This window comes from Trichoderma atroviride, chromosome 4 (assembly GCF_020647795.1).
Source record: "Trichoderma atroviride chromosome 4, complete sequence".
Lineage (NCBI taxonomy): Eukaryota > Fungi > Ascomycota > Sordariomycetes > Hypocreales > Hypocreaceae > Trichoderma > Trichoderma atroviride.
In genome coordinates, this window is record NC_089403.1 from 2039841 (window position 1) to 2054843 (window position 15003).

The window sequence follows — 15003 nt, forward strand, 5'->3', positions numbered from 1 at the left end:
GGGGGCTGCGTGCTATACCCGATTCTTCCTGCGCCGAACCTTGCGATTTAGTAATTAATTGGCACAAGCGAAATGCTGTCCGACACCTCTGTACCTGTTGTCGTGCCACCATCAAGGCGCCTCTGTACTGTCAAAGCACTATGCAAGTACATTGGTGTACAGAATAGGTACCACTGCCCTACCTGAGCTACGGGGCACAGGCACAAGTTGCCGAACCTGGCGCCAGAAAGCTTCGTACCGGCGTCATTTTATTGTTTTACCCAGCCGCCGGTGCCTTCTATTGGAAGACCTGGAACATCCTGGCTCATTTCCTGACCTGCGGCGGCGATCGTTGACTAGCAGCGCTGGTTAGCTCTGCAGGACGGCGGCTGGGCTAGCGGCCTCTTGCAGGCCTGGCCGTTTCAGCGTGATTGGCGATGGCCTCTTTTTGCTTTGGCATTCTCGTCATTCTTTCTGCAACGCAGCGCAATGCTCGCCCCCGCCATATAGCATACAGCTATGAACCCTGTTTCCACCTTTGTACGGAGTAGACAATGCAGTGCGTAAGTACAAGTACATGCTTGTACCAACTGCTGTGTGTACTAATAATAGGTACAGCATACGCACAAGCTTGGGTGAGGAGAGCCTTGTTGGGCGCCCCTTGATCTGGCAGAGAGTCGCGGGCCACGGCCGATGCGAGGAGCCGGCAGCAGGCTCCGTCCCGGCATCAGGCAATGCGGAATGCGGTGAGCAGCGGATACATACTTGTACTGCAGCTCGACGGAGCAGGCAGAGCAGAGCGCAGCTCTTGATCCTCTTGCGCGCGCTCTCTCCTCTCCCCGCTCTGCAAATTGGATTGTCGCTCGAGTCGTCGACATGGCCGTAGTCGTCGTAGCCGTGCTCCGTGACAGCAGCACTTCTGGTGCCTTGCATATTGCGAGCGACGAGTGATTCGCTTTGGCGCCAGACCGGCGCTGAAAAAGCAATTTCCCAGAGGCCACCCCCTTCCTCAGGAGTGGCACCCCCTTGTCTCGCTTTGCGCACATCCCTGGCATCCCCCCTCCTTGGGTTATTGATCTCCGTGGGTCAATGCCATGGAGACTGACCAGGTCCCCCCTCCCCCATGCATCCAGCTCCGTTTTTCTACCTGTCCTGCCCTCCCTTTTGACGCTTCGTTCTTGTTCATCATCTTCAGTTGCGGTTTGCCCTTTTTTATTCCTCCAACAGAGAGTTATTGTCTGCTCTCTATCACACTCTTTTTAAACTCAGGTTCATCACGCCAATTACTCTCGTTTTTTGATATATATATATCCCTTCTTGTTTTACTTTCGTCAGGTCAGTACATTCGAGGTGTCCAAGAATCGCGGTTGCTGTCTGCGGCTGTGTTCGTATAGCACAGAGATATATATCGACATCGGTCAGGATAGTTGGTCTAATCAGTTGCGATCCGTGAGCAGTGCGCATTAGAGATAAAACCGCAAAGATGAAGTACTCGATTCTGGCTGCCTCTTTGGCTGCTAGCGCTTTCGCCAGCCCTTCTCACAACCATCACCACCACCACCACGCGAAGAAGGCGGCTGCTGCCAAGGTCGAGAAGCGAGACGCAAGCGTTGTCACCACCGTCGTCGTCGGCCCAACCGCCACCCAGTACGTGCTCGATGGCAAGCCCGTTGACGCTGCCGCGGCCAAGGACGGTCTGGCCAAGGGCGAATACGTTGTCGTCGGAGAGACCCAGCCAACTTACGTCCCCCCCGCCGCCGCCTCCTCCTGCTCCTCCTGCGCCCTCCAGCACCGCTGGCGACATGAAGGCCCAGTTCATTGAAGAGGCCGTTTCCTCGTCAGCTCCCGCGTCGACTTCGACCACTGCTCCCCCGCCACCGCCCACGACCTCGGCCCAGCCCACGACCAGCCAGGCGGCTCCTCCCAAGTCCTCGGCCCCTGCCCAGCAGCCCTCTGGTGGTACCGGATTGACCGCCAACTTCCCCAGCGGAAAGATCCCTTGCTCCGAGTTCCCGTCCGACTACGGCGCGGTGGCCCTGGACTACCTGGGCACCAAAGGCTGGTCTGGTATCCAGTATGTGCCTGATTATACTCTGGCTTCCGAAGTCATCAACGAGATTATCACTGCGGTTTCTGGCCAGGGCTGCAAGCCAAATGCTATGTGCTCTTATGCTTGCCCTCCTGGTTACCAGAAGACTCAGTGGCCCAGCGCTCAGGGCTCTACCCTGGAGTCCATTGGTGGCCTCTACTGCAATGCGGATGGAATGCTCGAACTCACTCGCCCCTCGCACCCCACGCTTTGCCAGCAAGGTGCTGGTGGTGTGACCGTCAAGAACGATCTCGATGATTCCGTTTGCACTTGCCGTACCGACTACCCTGGTATTGAGAGCATGGTCATTCCCGCATGTGCCACCGCTGGCGAATCCATTCCCATCACCAACCCCATTGAGTCCGACTACTATGTCTGGGACAACAAGCAGACCTCTGCCCAGTACTACATCAACAAGAAGGGTTACTCAGTCGCCGACTCTTGCGTCTGGACCAGCGCTCTCGATAAGACGGGTGCTGGCAACTGGGCTCCTGTCAACCTCGGTGTTGGCCAGACTTCCGATGGCACCACTTGGCTTTCCATCTTCCAGAACCTGCCCACCAGCACTGCCCTGCTGGACTTCAACATTGAGATTACCGGCGATGTCAGCAGCAAGTGCTCATACGTCAACGGCGTGTGGACCGGCGGTAGCAATGGTTGCACGGTAAGCAACCCCCAAAATCGAAAAGAAAGACAAGTAGAAATAGAAAACTAACATGAGTTTGATAGACCTCGATGCCCAAGGGCGGTAACGCTATCGTTCGATACTTTTAAGACGACGGCTCCGGGATGAATCTTGTTGAAATATTCTCCAGTACTTATAATTAGATATTCGTGTGCATATTACTTGTGCGGAGCACGTGGTGGGAGGTAATCTGGGCCGTTTTTGTCGTGCGACGACCAACTTGGTTCGAAGTCTGTATAGATGGAAGGGGGACGAACTCGCGATACCAGGAGGGCCATTGAAAGCATCATTCGGCCTTCCACTAGTGCACTTGCGCCTCTCTTCTGCTGTCCCTGGCTGCATGCCCGCCAGATGCCGCGTGTGGTATATAGACATACGCCTTCTTTGGCGGTGCACAGTACTTGGATCTCATTTAATGTTGCTTTTTTTCTTGTCTCTTTGCTGTCTACGGGTTTATTGTTTCCAATTATAAAAAGTCTGCTCACGCAGCAGTTGGTTTTGGGGTGAAGATATAATGAGTCGTTGATAAATTAGAATTCCATGGCGGTTCCCGCTCCAGACTCCCTTTCCTTTCGTAGCCGATCGTTCCTCTCGTCCTGTTCCTCTTTCAATCTGGCCTCCACGTCGTCTCTGAAGCCGCCTAAATCGGGAGGGATGACCTGCATCTGAACGCTTGGCGCTCCTTGTACGAAGCGTAACTGCTCTGTAACATGCTGAACGATATCCTGTAAACGCTTCTGGGGATTGCGATTCTGTCGCGGCTCGCCCAAGATTTGTTCCAGCGTGGGGAAGAGGGTATCTTGGCGAAACTGTTCTCTCCATGGAGTATGCTCTGGCAAGATAGGGTTGATTTTGTCTTGACAGTCGATGGCTATGCTGGTCTCGTATGTCCACGCCCGGGCTACATTCCGTGGAGTGTAGCCGCCTCCACCAAAGAGAATCATGGGGATGTTCATCCTCTTGCAAAACGCAACACACGCTCCATGCCCCTGCACTTGCAGATTGAACCGACCCAGACGATCTCCTGCTAGGGAGTCAGCACCACACTGAAGGGCGATGGCACCTGGGCGAAATTTCTCAACTATCCTGCCGATGATGTTGTTGAATAGCATATCGTATTGTTCGTCCGTAATACCATCGTTGAGCGGAACATTGACGGCGTGGTGTGCTCCGGGATTATGCTCGCTCTTAGGGCCATTATCATCTAATGCACCAGTGCCAGGAAAGAAGTTGTTGGGATCGTATTTATGGAATGAGCAAGTCATGACTCTGTCTGTTGAGAAGAACGCCTCTTCGACGCCATCGCCGTGATGCACGTCAATATCAATGTATAAAACGCGTGGATAGAACCGTAGCAACTCCAGAATAGCAATGACAATATCATTAATGTAGCAAAATCCAGAGGCCTCGGCCTTCTTCGCGTGGTGTAGGCCACCTCCCCACGCAATAGCAATGTCGGACTGCTTGGAGCAAATTTTCCTGGCAGCATCAAGCGCGCTCCCGGCAGACATGGAGCAGTAGTCATAGAGGCCGTCAAATAATGGACAGTCTGAACCGCCCAGGTTAAACTTCAGATCTGGATTCTGGCTCTCAAGATCCCGTGGAACCGGCTCGGGGAGGACGGTGCCCAGAAAATCGAGATAGTCGGTAGAGTGGAATGAAGCCAGCTCTTCATATGTAGCAGCCCGGGTTACAAAGTTGTCCATTGCAAAGGACATGCCGTATGAGTAGATGAGGCTCTTGGAGAGTGTCAGACGCCAGGGCTTCATCGGATGCGTCATGCCAAAGTGGTGCTGCTCCATATCCGGGTTGCAGTGAAAGGAGACATTGTGGCCTTTGGGGCGCGTGATGCCCGATTCTTCGGCCATGCGTTTGCACTGTTGATAGTATTTTGCATTTTCCGCTTCACCAGCTAAGCCAAGAGGTTGGACGTATTCCTGAACTATGTCGTGATCAGGGTCGATGTCCAGTTTATGAGGGAGGTAGTTTGGCTTAGGAACACGGAATCTGTAGGCGTCCATGATGGGTGACGGTGCTGGGTCTGCTGAAATTAGGGAGATGGAGAGGTTAAATGGCAATAGATGATTTATTATGAGAGAAAATCACTTGTCGGTGCAGCGTCGTGACGCTCACCCCCTTGGCGGATGAGACCGTAACGCTGGGCAGAGTGCGAGGATTGGAGCTGCAGCGTAATGCCAAAGACCTGAACAAGGGTGCACGTGAGAAGCGCTGCTTTTTGATCAGTTGTGAATAGATACGCGAATGGGTATAGAGCTGAATAATGCTATTTCGGAGTAAAGCGAAGAGGAGAGAAGAAAAGAGATGGACTCTCATAACATTATGAGAGATGTAGATGAAGTTACTACTGCAGCAGTAAAGTGGACTGGGATTGGCTACGCTAAAGTCTGTTCCAGATTGAAAGAGCGACTCGGCTTCATCCAGCAGTGTCACGTGAGAGGCGCGCTTGTTCTTGATTAAGCTTTTGCAAGGACAGAGTCACTGAGGTGAGGTAAAGCAGCAGAGCAGAGTCATTATTCATTATCCTGGAAAATATTTATCATCTTCCTTCTTCTTATCAGAATCTTTACTAGATTGATCCCCTTCTCCTTTCATGTTTTCTATGACTTTATGAAATGACGAGCTGCTGGAGTTCAGAGCACTGGACTGCGAACTGCTACAGTATAGCTTTCGAGGCTCGTATTACAGAACAAGCTTTGCGGAACATTTCCGGGTGGCTAAGCCTCGGAACATGCTGGAAGCCCCTGCACCCACCACCCGATTTTGACGTACTTGCATCTCCTAGCCTGCATAAACCTCCAAGCTTGCCCCATCACTAATTCTGCATCTCCTCCGAATTGGCAGCCCAACCAGACCAACTTATTCGCTGCCCGCGCAACTCGCCGCGTCCAACTCGGCTTGTCCATCTTTCCTCAGCCGACCCAAAGCAAGACAGGCGCCGCAGTGTGAAGCGGCATCGAGGTGAGCATTGATCGAGTCGCTCTGCGCCCGTGTTTGCGTTTGCCTTGCCTTGCCTTGCGTTGCTCTTGACAACCACTCTCTGCTCTCGGAGAGGGTCCATCCACATCGTTGGAGGAGTCACTTCACTCGTTTGTCATTCGTTAGAGGCGTCTCCTTGCGGGGGGAGGTGGCTATTAGCTGGTGACAGTTTTTTTTCCCTGCCGCAGAGCTATTGTCTGTCATGCACGCCTGATTATCCGTACATCTATCTGCTGTGTCCACTTCGTGTCCCCTACTATCAGTAGATGGGCTATGCCTCTTCGCTTCCTCTATTCTCTTTTTTCTTTGAACCATCATTTTATACGGTGAATACGGAATAGACGAGGGCGCAACCACCGCATCTTCGAGGACATGGCCTAGTATTAGCATCAGCCTGTATTTTTCAAGTCTCATCTACTACTACTACTTCTTCACGGCTGTGCCGGTGCTCGTCCCGTCTCCTCTGTCACAACGTTACACTGTCTCATTCAAGAGCCTTTCATTTCATCAAATTGCATCAGCCTCAGCTCTTTTGCTAGCCCGGCCATCTCATCTCTGGCTGCTGCCGTCTATTCTTCACCTGTTTATCATCAAAAACCCATGGGCTCGGCGTTGCCAAGTCATTAACCATCATGCCTAGAGACGATTTGTCCATCGATTTTGTCAAGAGGATGCCGCAAGCCGAGCCTCTCGACCCCGGCTTGATCCTCGATGACTGGATCAACCGGGTCCAGAACCTCCCCGAAGAGATTCGTTTCATTCAAGAAGAGATTTCAGACAAGGACCGTCAATACAATGAGTGCATCCGCATGATCGAAGACCGCGATGGAAAGATCCAAAAGTGGATAAAGACGAATGGGAGTCATGAGCCTAACCCTAAAGAAGATATGCTGCGAGCCCAGATCCGCGAGAACTACAATCGGGCAGATCAGTTTGCACAAGACAAGATCAACCTTATGCAAAGATTGCAGCTCGTCATGGATAAGCACCTGCGCAGTTTGGATATTCAGATCAAGCTGCTTTATGATCGTGCTGAACCTGGGTTCACAGACCCTGATGAGGTTCCTTCGCTTCTTCGCCCCAGTGCCACTAATCACAGCGCCCCTTCAGCTCGCACACTGAACCTATCCAACAATATCAACTCAGTCGGCCCTCTGGCTTCACCTCGCAACCCCGCTCCGGGCCCTGCCAACCCGGCCATGGTTCGACTGCCCAACCAGCCCCAGATAAGGCATCCCCAGGCCCAGCAGCACGTTGTACAGCACCAGCAGCACGCGTCTTCCGCACCGGCCACGCCTGCCGCAAGCATAATACTGAACAGGCAGCGAGAGAGCTCAGCTGGTCCAGCAACGAAGAGAGGGCCACGATCCATCACAGGGCCTGGAAATCTGCCCACAACATCAAGTGGCCTGGCGAGGCATTCATCCCTGGGGCCCGGCACGCCAAAGAATGGGGCTGGGACAAACTTGGGAGCTGGAGGTGCGGTTCGAGCAGGTAGTGCTGGGCCGAGAGCAGGATCAGTTAAATCAGCGATTGGAATGGCTGGCCGCAGAGGAACCCCGACAATAAGCGGGCGTAAGAAGCCACCCAATAGGTCATCGCTGTCACGGGTGAAGAAGGCGTCGAACAGAAATTCACCAGCCTCAACGGCTGATAGTGACTTGTCAGACGCTGGAAGTGGTAGTGGCGAAGAAGATGACAGTATCGAGCCAAGACCGAGGACCAACTTGGCTAGGGATGGCAAAAATGGTAACGAAGCGCCAGGAGATGCCGATGACGATGAGGACGGCGGCGATGACAAACAGTATTGCTTGTGTTATAATGTGAGCTATGGAGATATGGTGGCTTGCGACAACGACAATTGTCCATATGAGTGGTTTCACTGGTCATGTGTTGGACTTAAGAGCGAACCGAATGGCACTTGGTATTGTCCCGAGTGTACCGAGAAGTTGCGCAAGGGGAAGTAGGAACGAACGGTTTGTGTAAATAGTTTGAACATCAAACCTGTAATCAATCATCTCTGGCCGAAATGTTGCCTTGATTTTTTTGATTAGTATAGCCAGCGAATTGCGACTCAGAGTTTCCACTATAGTAGATTTGCCTCTTGCATTGACATAGTGTTGGGATAGATGCAGCCATGTGTTACTGATGGCCTTGGTCTTGCAAGATACAGTGAACTACGCCACGTCGTACTCCTTCACTCTCCTCTCTCAACTCTGATACCACAGCACCCTTTGATCGGGCTGCCTCGATAAAGTCGTCCAGTGAGCCACCGACTCCGAAATATAGCTTTTTTGCAGCCACATATGCAGCCGCTCGAGCATTAGATGCCTTTTCACGTTCCAGGATGGTAAAGACGAGCTGTGTGAATGCCTGCAACGCGAAGGGAGAGTAAATTGTCTCTGCCCCTACCATGAGTGTGGTTGGCGCCGGAAGATTTGATGAGAACGCCGGTAAATCGTACAAACAACGAATGAACTCGGGTGACCACGCCCCAGAGATGAATGAAAAATGAATGCCGCTGGAGGACAGGAACTGCTCGAATGCTTGGATAATTTCGGGCGATAGCTCTAGCTCGCCCTCAATGCTGAATGCGTTCTGAAGCACTGGGTCGTGGGTGTTTTCAAGGGCCCAGGCGAGGAGGAAGTTGGGCAGCGTGACGAGGCGGAGGACGGATGGGTTGTAGTCGGCTAATATGAAGGAGAGGGGCTTTTGATGCCATTGGTTGCGTGAGATTCTTTTCATGACCCAGGTGAACATTGCTAGAGAAGGGAGGGCAGTTCCACAGCCGAGCTATCAAATAGTATATGAGTTAGTTGAATGTTATACGTGAAACAAGAAAGGGTGAGTGAATCAGATGATTTGAGCAAGATGCCATCTCTCTCTCTCTCTCTCTATCTTTTTCATCTCCTTTCACGTTTTGCTTACCTCAATTACACGAAGCGATGAGGCTTCTTGAGCGGCAGTCAGTTCATCCTGGGCGGCAAGCACTTTGACCAGGTCGATGCTGCTCTCCCAGCTCTTGAAGCCGCCTTCGTAAATGCCCGTCTTGACATCGTGTTTTCCAAGCCCGCCATCGTCGACGCGGTCCTCTCCATTGGCCACCTCGTCATCCTCGGCCATGAGCTGCACTCGGACATCCCACAGCTCGCGACGGGGCAGCCGCAGTTGCGTCTCACTGGCACCAGCATCGGTGGCCTCAATGTCGAGGAGATCATAGGCGATTTTGGAGGGCAGCTGGGAGAGGAAATCCGAGAGGCTGTGCAGCGTGGCTGGCAGCTGTGGTTTGCCCGGGACGGGAAAAGCGCTGTAGGACATTGAGGCCGGGGGCTGAGCTGCGGGAGGGGCTGATGTCTGAGACTCGGTGATGTTGTCGTTGTCTATATCGTCTCCGGAAAAGCCAAATGAGAATGACATTGTGACTGGTGGGCGTGTGGAATGTATTTATATGTATATATATGCTCCCGAAATCAATGGATCAAGCAACAGTTTATAAGCTCCTTGATAATGTATGAAAATTTTAGAGAAGGAGAGTTTTCAAGTAATGAGTGAGAAAATAGATGGGCAAAATATTGAAAGTGGTAGAAATATTTCAACAGATTCAGTGAGTGTTGTTTGGTGGGGCTGCCGATTTGAGCTTCTCTGCTGTGTCTGCCAAAGAGAAAAAAAAACTGGTTCGGCGCTGCGGATCCAATTTCCATTAGCCTTAGAAATCATTGGCCGCGGGCGACTTCATAGATGCAATCATGTCTCGGTGGTAACCAGCATGGTGGTACAGCGATTCTTATTTCCCTGCCTTGTAACAGTTACCGAGGCTATTATGCTGCCTGCTTGAAAGAACCTGATCCAGCAAATTCGATCACCTTTTCTAGTGTCCTGAAGCAATTCATGTTACCCACCATTGTTTAGATTCTTGCTCAACTAGAAGTCGCTGTATAAATAGCATCTCGCCCATCCGTCACAGAGGCAACCCTCTCGCAACTATGCGCCAAACAATCGCAAAGCTGGCGTCTGCCTCGGCCGTGCAGAATGGTCTACGGCCAAAGCCCATGGCCCTATTGCCGCCCATTCCCCTTTACCGACGGCTTCTGCGCGCTCACCGAAAGTACCTCCCGGCAGAGATGAGGCTCCTCGGCGACCAGTATATCAAGGCCGAATTCAGAGCTCATCGCAACGTGGATAATCCTGCGCATCTGGTATGTTTTTTTTATGAGGGGAAGATGAGACGGTCTATACCCTTTCTTTGCTTCCAATAGGAGTATGCTCTTTTCCTCACAAGTGAATGATTCACTGATCTTGAGTTTCCAACCTGTTAGATTGGCTTCCTTTCAGAGTGGCAGATGTATGCCCAGCAAATCGAGGGCGAGTCTTGGGTTGGTGAAAAGATTGACCAGGGCAAACTTCAAAAAATGAGTGGTAAGTCTCTTTGCCCGATGGCTCTTGGTAAAGTGTGGAAACTCATTCGTGTACAATCTTCTAGATGAGCAAATCCAGCAGTTGTATGAGTTGATGCAGGCCATACAGAAGCATCGCAACGGGGAAGAAACTGAATAGTATGCACTATTGCTGGCTTGCGTGAAATAAAAACTGTAGCATTAGACTGTATATTCAATAGCAACTGTATATATATACCCATCCATCTATACGCTCATATGCCAGTGTGTGACGTCTATCCAAAAGCACCAAGGGTATCTATCTACTCTAAATCGCACATTTATCGCCCCAATGCTTCAGCAATCCATGTTGCCTGGATCGCACTGACTTTCTTCGCGTAATTCTTATTTGTATACACATGCTCAAGGAACATGATGGCCTCTTTCTTCTGCCCGTGCATGACGCTGGATGGGTGAATGGCAACTACATGCTTACCATTGACCGTCACAAAGCTTCCATCGGGTGCCAACATGGCCGTTCTCATAGCAAAACCCCTCAGAAAGCACTTGATCACTGCCTCTGCCTTATCAGGTGACAAGGGAGTAAACGGCTGAGGATCAGATGGCGGCATCTCCGAAAGGAGCTTCTCCTTCAAACACATCCCTCGTAGCTGTCGACGAATATTCAACGCTTGCTTCATGTTGCGAATATTGATTTTGCGCTTCTTGCACCATTCTATTCTGTCCGAGTTCTCCGCAGCATACAGCTGCATAGTGGTCAAGTAAGTGATGATGTCTCCCTCTCGTCTCTGAAGATCTTTTCGGTGCTCCTCTACCTCCTCTGCGCCTTCCTCGGATTGTACGTGCATGAAGATGTCGTCTCCGGATGTGAGGCATGAGATGGCGTCGATTACTTCCAGAACGCAGTCAAACTCCGGTCCTGAGGCGGCGAGGATAACGGCACCAAGGGGAGCTGAGAGCGGGAATCTAGCCATCGTTTCTCCCGCCGGTGTGATAGTGCCGTCATCGTTGAGGGCGCCAAGGAAGTGCAAGTGTAGCAGCGCCATTTCTATGGACGCGGTTTCTGGCGCATCTATCAGCGGAAAGGCCAGTACATCCTGGATGCCACGAGCCTTCATCGTCAGGACAGCTCCAAGAACATCATTCCTCAAAATCTCAGGAAGATCAGAGCCTTGCATCATGTCAAAGGCCTCTTCAGTATAAAGTCTGAAGCACTTGCCTGGTCCCTCACGGCCTGCACGACCCGCACGCTGCACGGCGGATGACTTGGAAATAGGCTTGGCTAACAGCGATTCCATGCCCAGCCGCGGTCGGTATTGCTTCACCTTGGATTTGCCGCTATCTACGACATATCTCACACCAGGGACCGTGACGGATGTTTCGGCAATATTTGTAGCGAGCACGACCTTGCGTGTCATGGGAGACCTGGCCGGCTGAAAGGCCAATCTCTGTGCTTCAATAGAAAGCTGTCCATATAAGGGTACAGCAATGATTTTGGGCACGTTAGACGCCAGAGTCGTAGCATACTCCTCAATCAGCCGCTGTGCAGCTTCAATATCTTCCTGGCCGTTGAGGAAAGCCAAGATATCTCCAGGTAACGGCTCTTCCACGTGAATTTTGAAGATCTTCTTCAATAGCGCATCTTGGAGATCCGCAACCGGCCGCGGTTCGTATGAGATGGTGACCGGAAATTGCCGACCCTTGATCCGAAGCACCTCAACGTTGCTCGCCTTTTCTTTCCCTGGCGTAGCCCCGCTGCCGAAGAACTCTTGAATAACGCCCACTTCAGCTGTAGCGCTCATGATGATGACCTTGAGAGGGATGCCTCCCCTTTCCGTTTTATCTCCAAACAATATCTGTTTCAGAAATCCGGCCAGGAGGTCGACGTCCAGGCTTCTCTCGTGAATTTCGTCAATGACCACTGCACTGTACTGTTTCAAGTAGGGATCCCGAAGAAGCTCCTGCAGCAGAGTACCCTCAGTTAGAAATTTGATGCGGGTGCCTCGTGGCACCTGGTGGTCGAATCGAACTGAGTATCCCACGAGCCCATCTGGCCGCCCTTTGCCAAGTGGAGTGCCAGCTTCAGTTGAAACGCGATGCGCCAGAGTCGTGGCTGCAACGCGCCTCGGCTGTGTAATAGCAATCATGCCTCCAACATATCCGTCTTCCTGCCGGCCTGGCAGCTTGACCTTGTGTCGTTTGCACCAGGGTTCCTGATAGAGAAACTGCGGCACTTGCGTACTCTTACCAGAACCCGTCTCTCCCACAATGACAATAACGTCGGTACCTATGCGCTTCACAACCGATCGAATCTCATCTTGATGCTGCCATATTGGTAACTCGCGGCGAGTCTTGAGTAGAGCTTGATTCCCGGTTCCATTCGTGCTTCGTGATTTGTTGTATGTCCCTTTTTTTGTCGAGCAGACTGGGCTTAGCCGTTTCTTCTATCGTTTGCTTTAACGTAGAGTTGGTTTGCTGTTCTTGTGTCGAGTTTGGCAGGATTGGCAGGATTGGCTTAGGACCGCTGCTTGCTTCGACTTGTTTCTTGGGTCGAGAAGGTGTAAGATATCCTGCGACTGAGATGGTTTTGCCTCCAATTGTGACAGACCCCGAATCTTGCCGCGTTTTGCGCCTCTTGGCAGCATGCTCTGTCGCATTTGGGGCAGCCATCATTGATTGGCAGAGCGAATGGTTGAAGTATAGAAGAGCCGCAAGATTATATCAACAATGGCGCATTCAGTGGTCTATTGGACCATCAAAAATTCAAAAATTTCTGGGTAGCAGGCTAAGCTAATTGGGACGTGGGAGTTAGCGCTCAGGCAACTAGTCCGCCTACAAGCGCTGGCTATAAAAACTTTATTTAGAAAAAAAAAATATTTTTCTGCATTATATCATATTAGAATAAGCTGTGTTAATATTTTCTAACCAATATTTTCTTAATAAGTAATAAATAATGCATTCTCTATATGTAAATAAATATTTATATATTTTTTTCTAAAATCACTGTTTCATACATGGATCGCCTACTGGCTAAATATAGCCTGGAGCAGCGTGGAAGGCTGAGAGTGGACGAGCGCTGAGGCTTACTGCAGCACCTGCGGCGGTGTGGGACGGCCCCAACAGACCCCAGGGTCTTGGGCTGTTCTGCGGCATTCGCTAGCGTCCAGGACGGAGTACGACTGCAGGTGGGTGGCTCAGATAGGGAGTTGACACCCAAGCCTTCACCACCGCATCTTTGTTCGCCGCTCGTGACATCTCCTTTCTCTCTGCATCCACCAATAACTACCTGCTCTACCATTATTTCTTTCTTTCTTTCTTTTGTGGCTCTAGATTTGCATCTCGGTTTATCTGAATTCGACAACCCCCCCCATAGAACACGATGAAGAAATTCGGCTTCGGCAAGAAAGGCGACGACGGCGACGACACCAACCGAAATGCCCTTTTTGGCAGCCGCAAGAAGAACTCGACGCCCACTCCCTCGGAAAACCCATATGCCAACCAAGGAGGCAACGATCCATATGCTGAGCAAACCAAATACGCAAACATGGGCGCCCGTCCGTCACCGCCTGCAAATGGCGGCTACAGCCCATACCAAGGAGGACAGAGCCCGGCCCCTCAGCAGCCTGCCGCCTCAGGGTACGGCAGCGATCGATACGGCTCAGGTGGTGGCTACGGCTCCAACCGCTACGACAGCGGCCCTGGCTCAAACCACAACAATGCTCCGGCAGCGGGGGCTAGAGGCCCTGGAGGCTACGGAGGCTTTGGCCGTGATGCGCCAGACAGCAACAGAGACGCCCTCTTCGCCGGCGCACAGGAGCGGCTCGAGCAAAAGCAGCAGCAGGCTACAGCGCCTGGGGCTGATTCACAGTCGGGTGGCTCCTATGGAGGCTATGGCGAGCAGCGGGAATTGACAGAAGAAGAACAGGAGGAGGCTGACTATCAGGCTATTCTGACTGAAAAGAGACAGGTTCAGCAGGACAGTGTTGCTTCAGTGAGCCGCTCGGTGCAAATGGCCAGACAAGCCAACGAGGTCGGACGTGCTACTTTGGCCCGTCTTGGCGCACAGGGAGAACGGTTGCATAACACGGAAAAGAACCTCGACCTTGCCGCCAACCAAAATAAGATTGCTCAGGACAGAGCAGCCGAGTTGAAGACGCTTAATCGCAGCATGTTTGCCGTCCACGTTGGAAACCCATTCACGTCCAAGCAGCGCCAGCAGAAGGCCGATGAGGATGTAATGAACCGCCATCGGGCTGAGCGAGAGCAGCGAGAGATGACTCGGCGAGACGGCTACGCTGCCACCCAGCGCATGGAGCAGAACATGCGCCAGATTGGCAATACAGGGGGGGAACCGGGCAAACCGCAAGAAGGATTACGGAAAATTCAATCTGGACGACGAAGAGGGCGCTGACGAACTCGAGGATCAAATCGATGATGGGCTCACCGAACTCGAGGGACAAGTCAAGATGATGAACATGGTCGGCCGAGCCATTGGCGCAGAGGTGGACGTCCAAAACAAGCAAATCGATCGTATTATGAATAAGGTATTTCAATCCTGGATCTCCATCTTTACACATGTTCTACTTCTTTGCTTGGTGCCAGATGGCTAACGGTTTATTTTCCCAACAGAGTGACGCAGTTGATGATGCTACAAGAATGAATAGAGAACGGTTGGCCCGTATCAGGTAAAGCGATGAATAGAATTTCGGTCTTATAGACTGCTGGGTTTTGCGTGTGTGTGTTTTCATAATATGGTGTATTTCATTTATTATATATCTTAGTAGCTATATATATTACATGAAACGTTTAATATTGCTCGTCGTGCAACGCCTCTCGTACTATCACGCAGCAACGCAGTC

General features: G+C 51.6%; 7 protein-coding genes across 7 annotated transcripts; 4 read left to right on the plus strand and 3 right to left on the minus strand.

The window, feature by feature from the left end:
- Positions 1–556: 556 nt before the first annotated feature.
- TrAtP1_007989 (uncharacterized protein) lies at positions 557–865 on the plus strand (the record flags this gene model as incomplete). Its single annotated transcript, XM_066113747.1, has 1 exon — positions 557–865. One exon carries the CDS (start codon positions 557–559, stop codon positions 863–865), a length of 309 nt encoding a protein of 102 aa, XP_065969835.1.
- A 299-nt stretch (positions 866–1164) lies between these two features.
- TrAtP1_007990 (uncharacterized protein) lies at positions 1165–5125 on the plus strand. Its single transcript, XM_014092778.2, has 3 exons — positions 1165–1314; positions 1437–2732; positions 2798–5125. The coding sequence occupies exons 2-3, from the start codon at positions 1638–1640 to the stop codon at positions 2840–2842; spliced, it is 1140 nt and encodes a 379-aa protein (XP_013948253.2). The 5' UTR covers positions 1165–1314; positions 1437–1637; the 3' UTR covers positions 2843–5125.
- TrAtP1_007991 (uncharacterized protein) lies at positions 3284–4774 on the minus strand (the record flags this gene model as incomplete). The annotated part of the gene is made up of 1 exon (XM_014092779.2): positions 3284–4774. The coding sequence occupies one exon, from the start codon at positions 4772–4774 to the stop codon at positions 3284–3286; it is 1491 nt and encodes a 496-aa protein (XP_013948254.1).
- A 2767-nt stretch (positions 5126–7892) lies between the features above and the next one.
- On the minus strand, positions 7893–9167 carry TrAtP1_007992 (uncharacterized protein; the record flags this gene model as incomplete). Its single annotated transcript, XM_014092781.2, has 2 exons — positions 7893–8543; positions 8679–9167. 2 exons carry the CDS (start codon positions 9165–9167, stop codon positions 7893–7895), a joined length of 1140 nt encoding a protein of 379 aa, XP_013948256.2.
- Positions 9168–9504: 337 nt separating this feature from the next.
- TrAtP1_007993 (uncharacterized protein) lies at positions 9505–10403 on the plus strand. Its single transcript, XM_014092782.2, has 3 exons — positions 9505–9946; positions 10067–10166; positions 10231–10403. The coding sequence occupies exons 1-3, from the start codon at positions 9734–9736 to the stop codon at positions 10302–10304; spliced, it is 387 nt and encodes a 128-aa protein (XP_013948257.1). The 5' UTR covers positions 9505–9733; the 3' UTR covers positions 10305–10403.
- A 61-nt stretch (positions 10404–10464) lies between these two features.
- On the minus strand, positions 10465–12291 carry TrAtP1_007994 (uncharacterized protein; the record flags this gene model as incomplete). The annotated part of the gene is made up of 1 exon (XM_014092783.2): positions 10465–12291. The coding sequence occupies one exon, from the start codon at positions 12289–12291 to the stop codon at positions 10465–10467; it is 1827 nt and encodes a 608-aa protein (XP_013948258.2).
- A 1044-nt stretch (positions 12292–13335) lies between these two features.
- On the plus strand, positions 13336–14959 carry TrAtP1_007995 (uncharacterized protein). Its single transcript, XM_014092819.2, has 2 exons — positions 13336–14688; positions 14774–14959. The coding sequence occupies exon 1, from the start codon at positions 13524–13526 to the stop codon at positions 14553–14555; it is 1032 nt and encodes a 343-aa protein (XP_013948294.2). The 5' UTR covers positions 13336–13523; the 3' UTR covers positions 14556–14688; positions 14774–14959.
- The last annotated feature ends 44 nt before the right edge of the window (positions 14960–15003 follow it).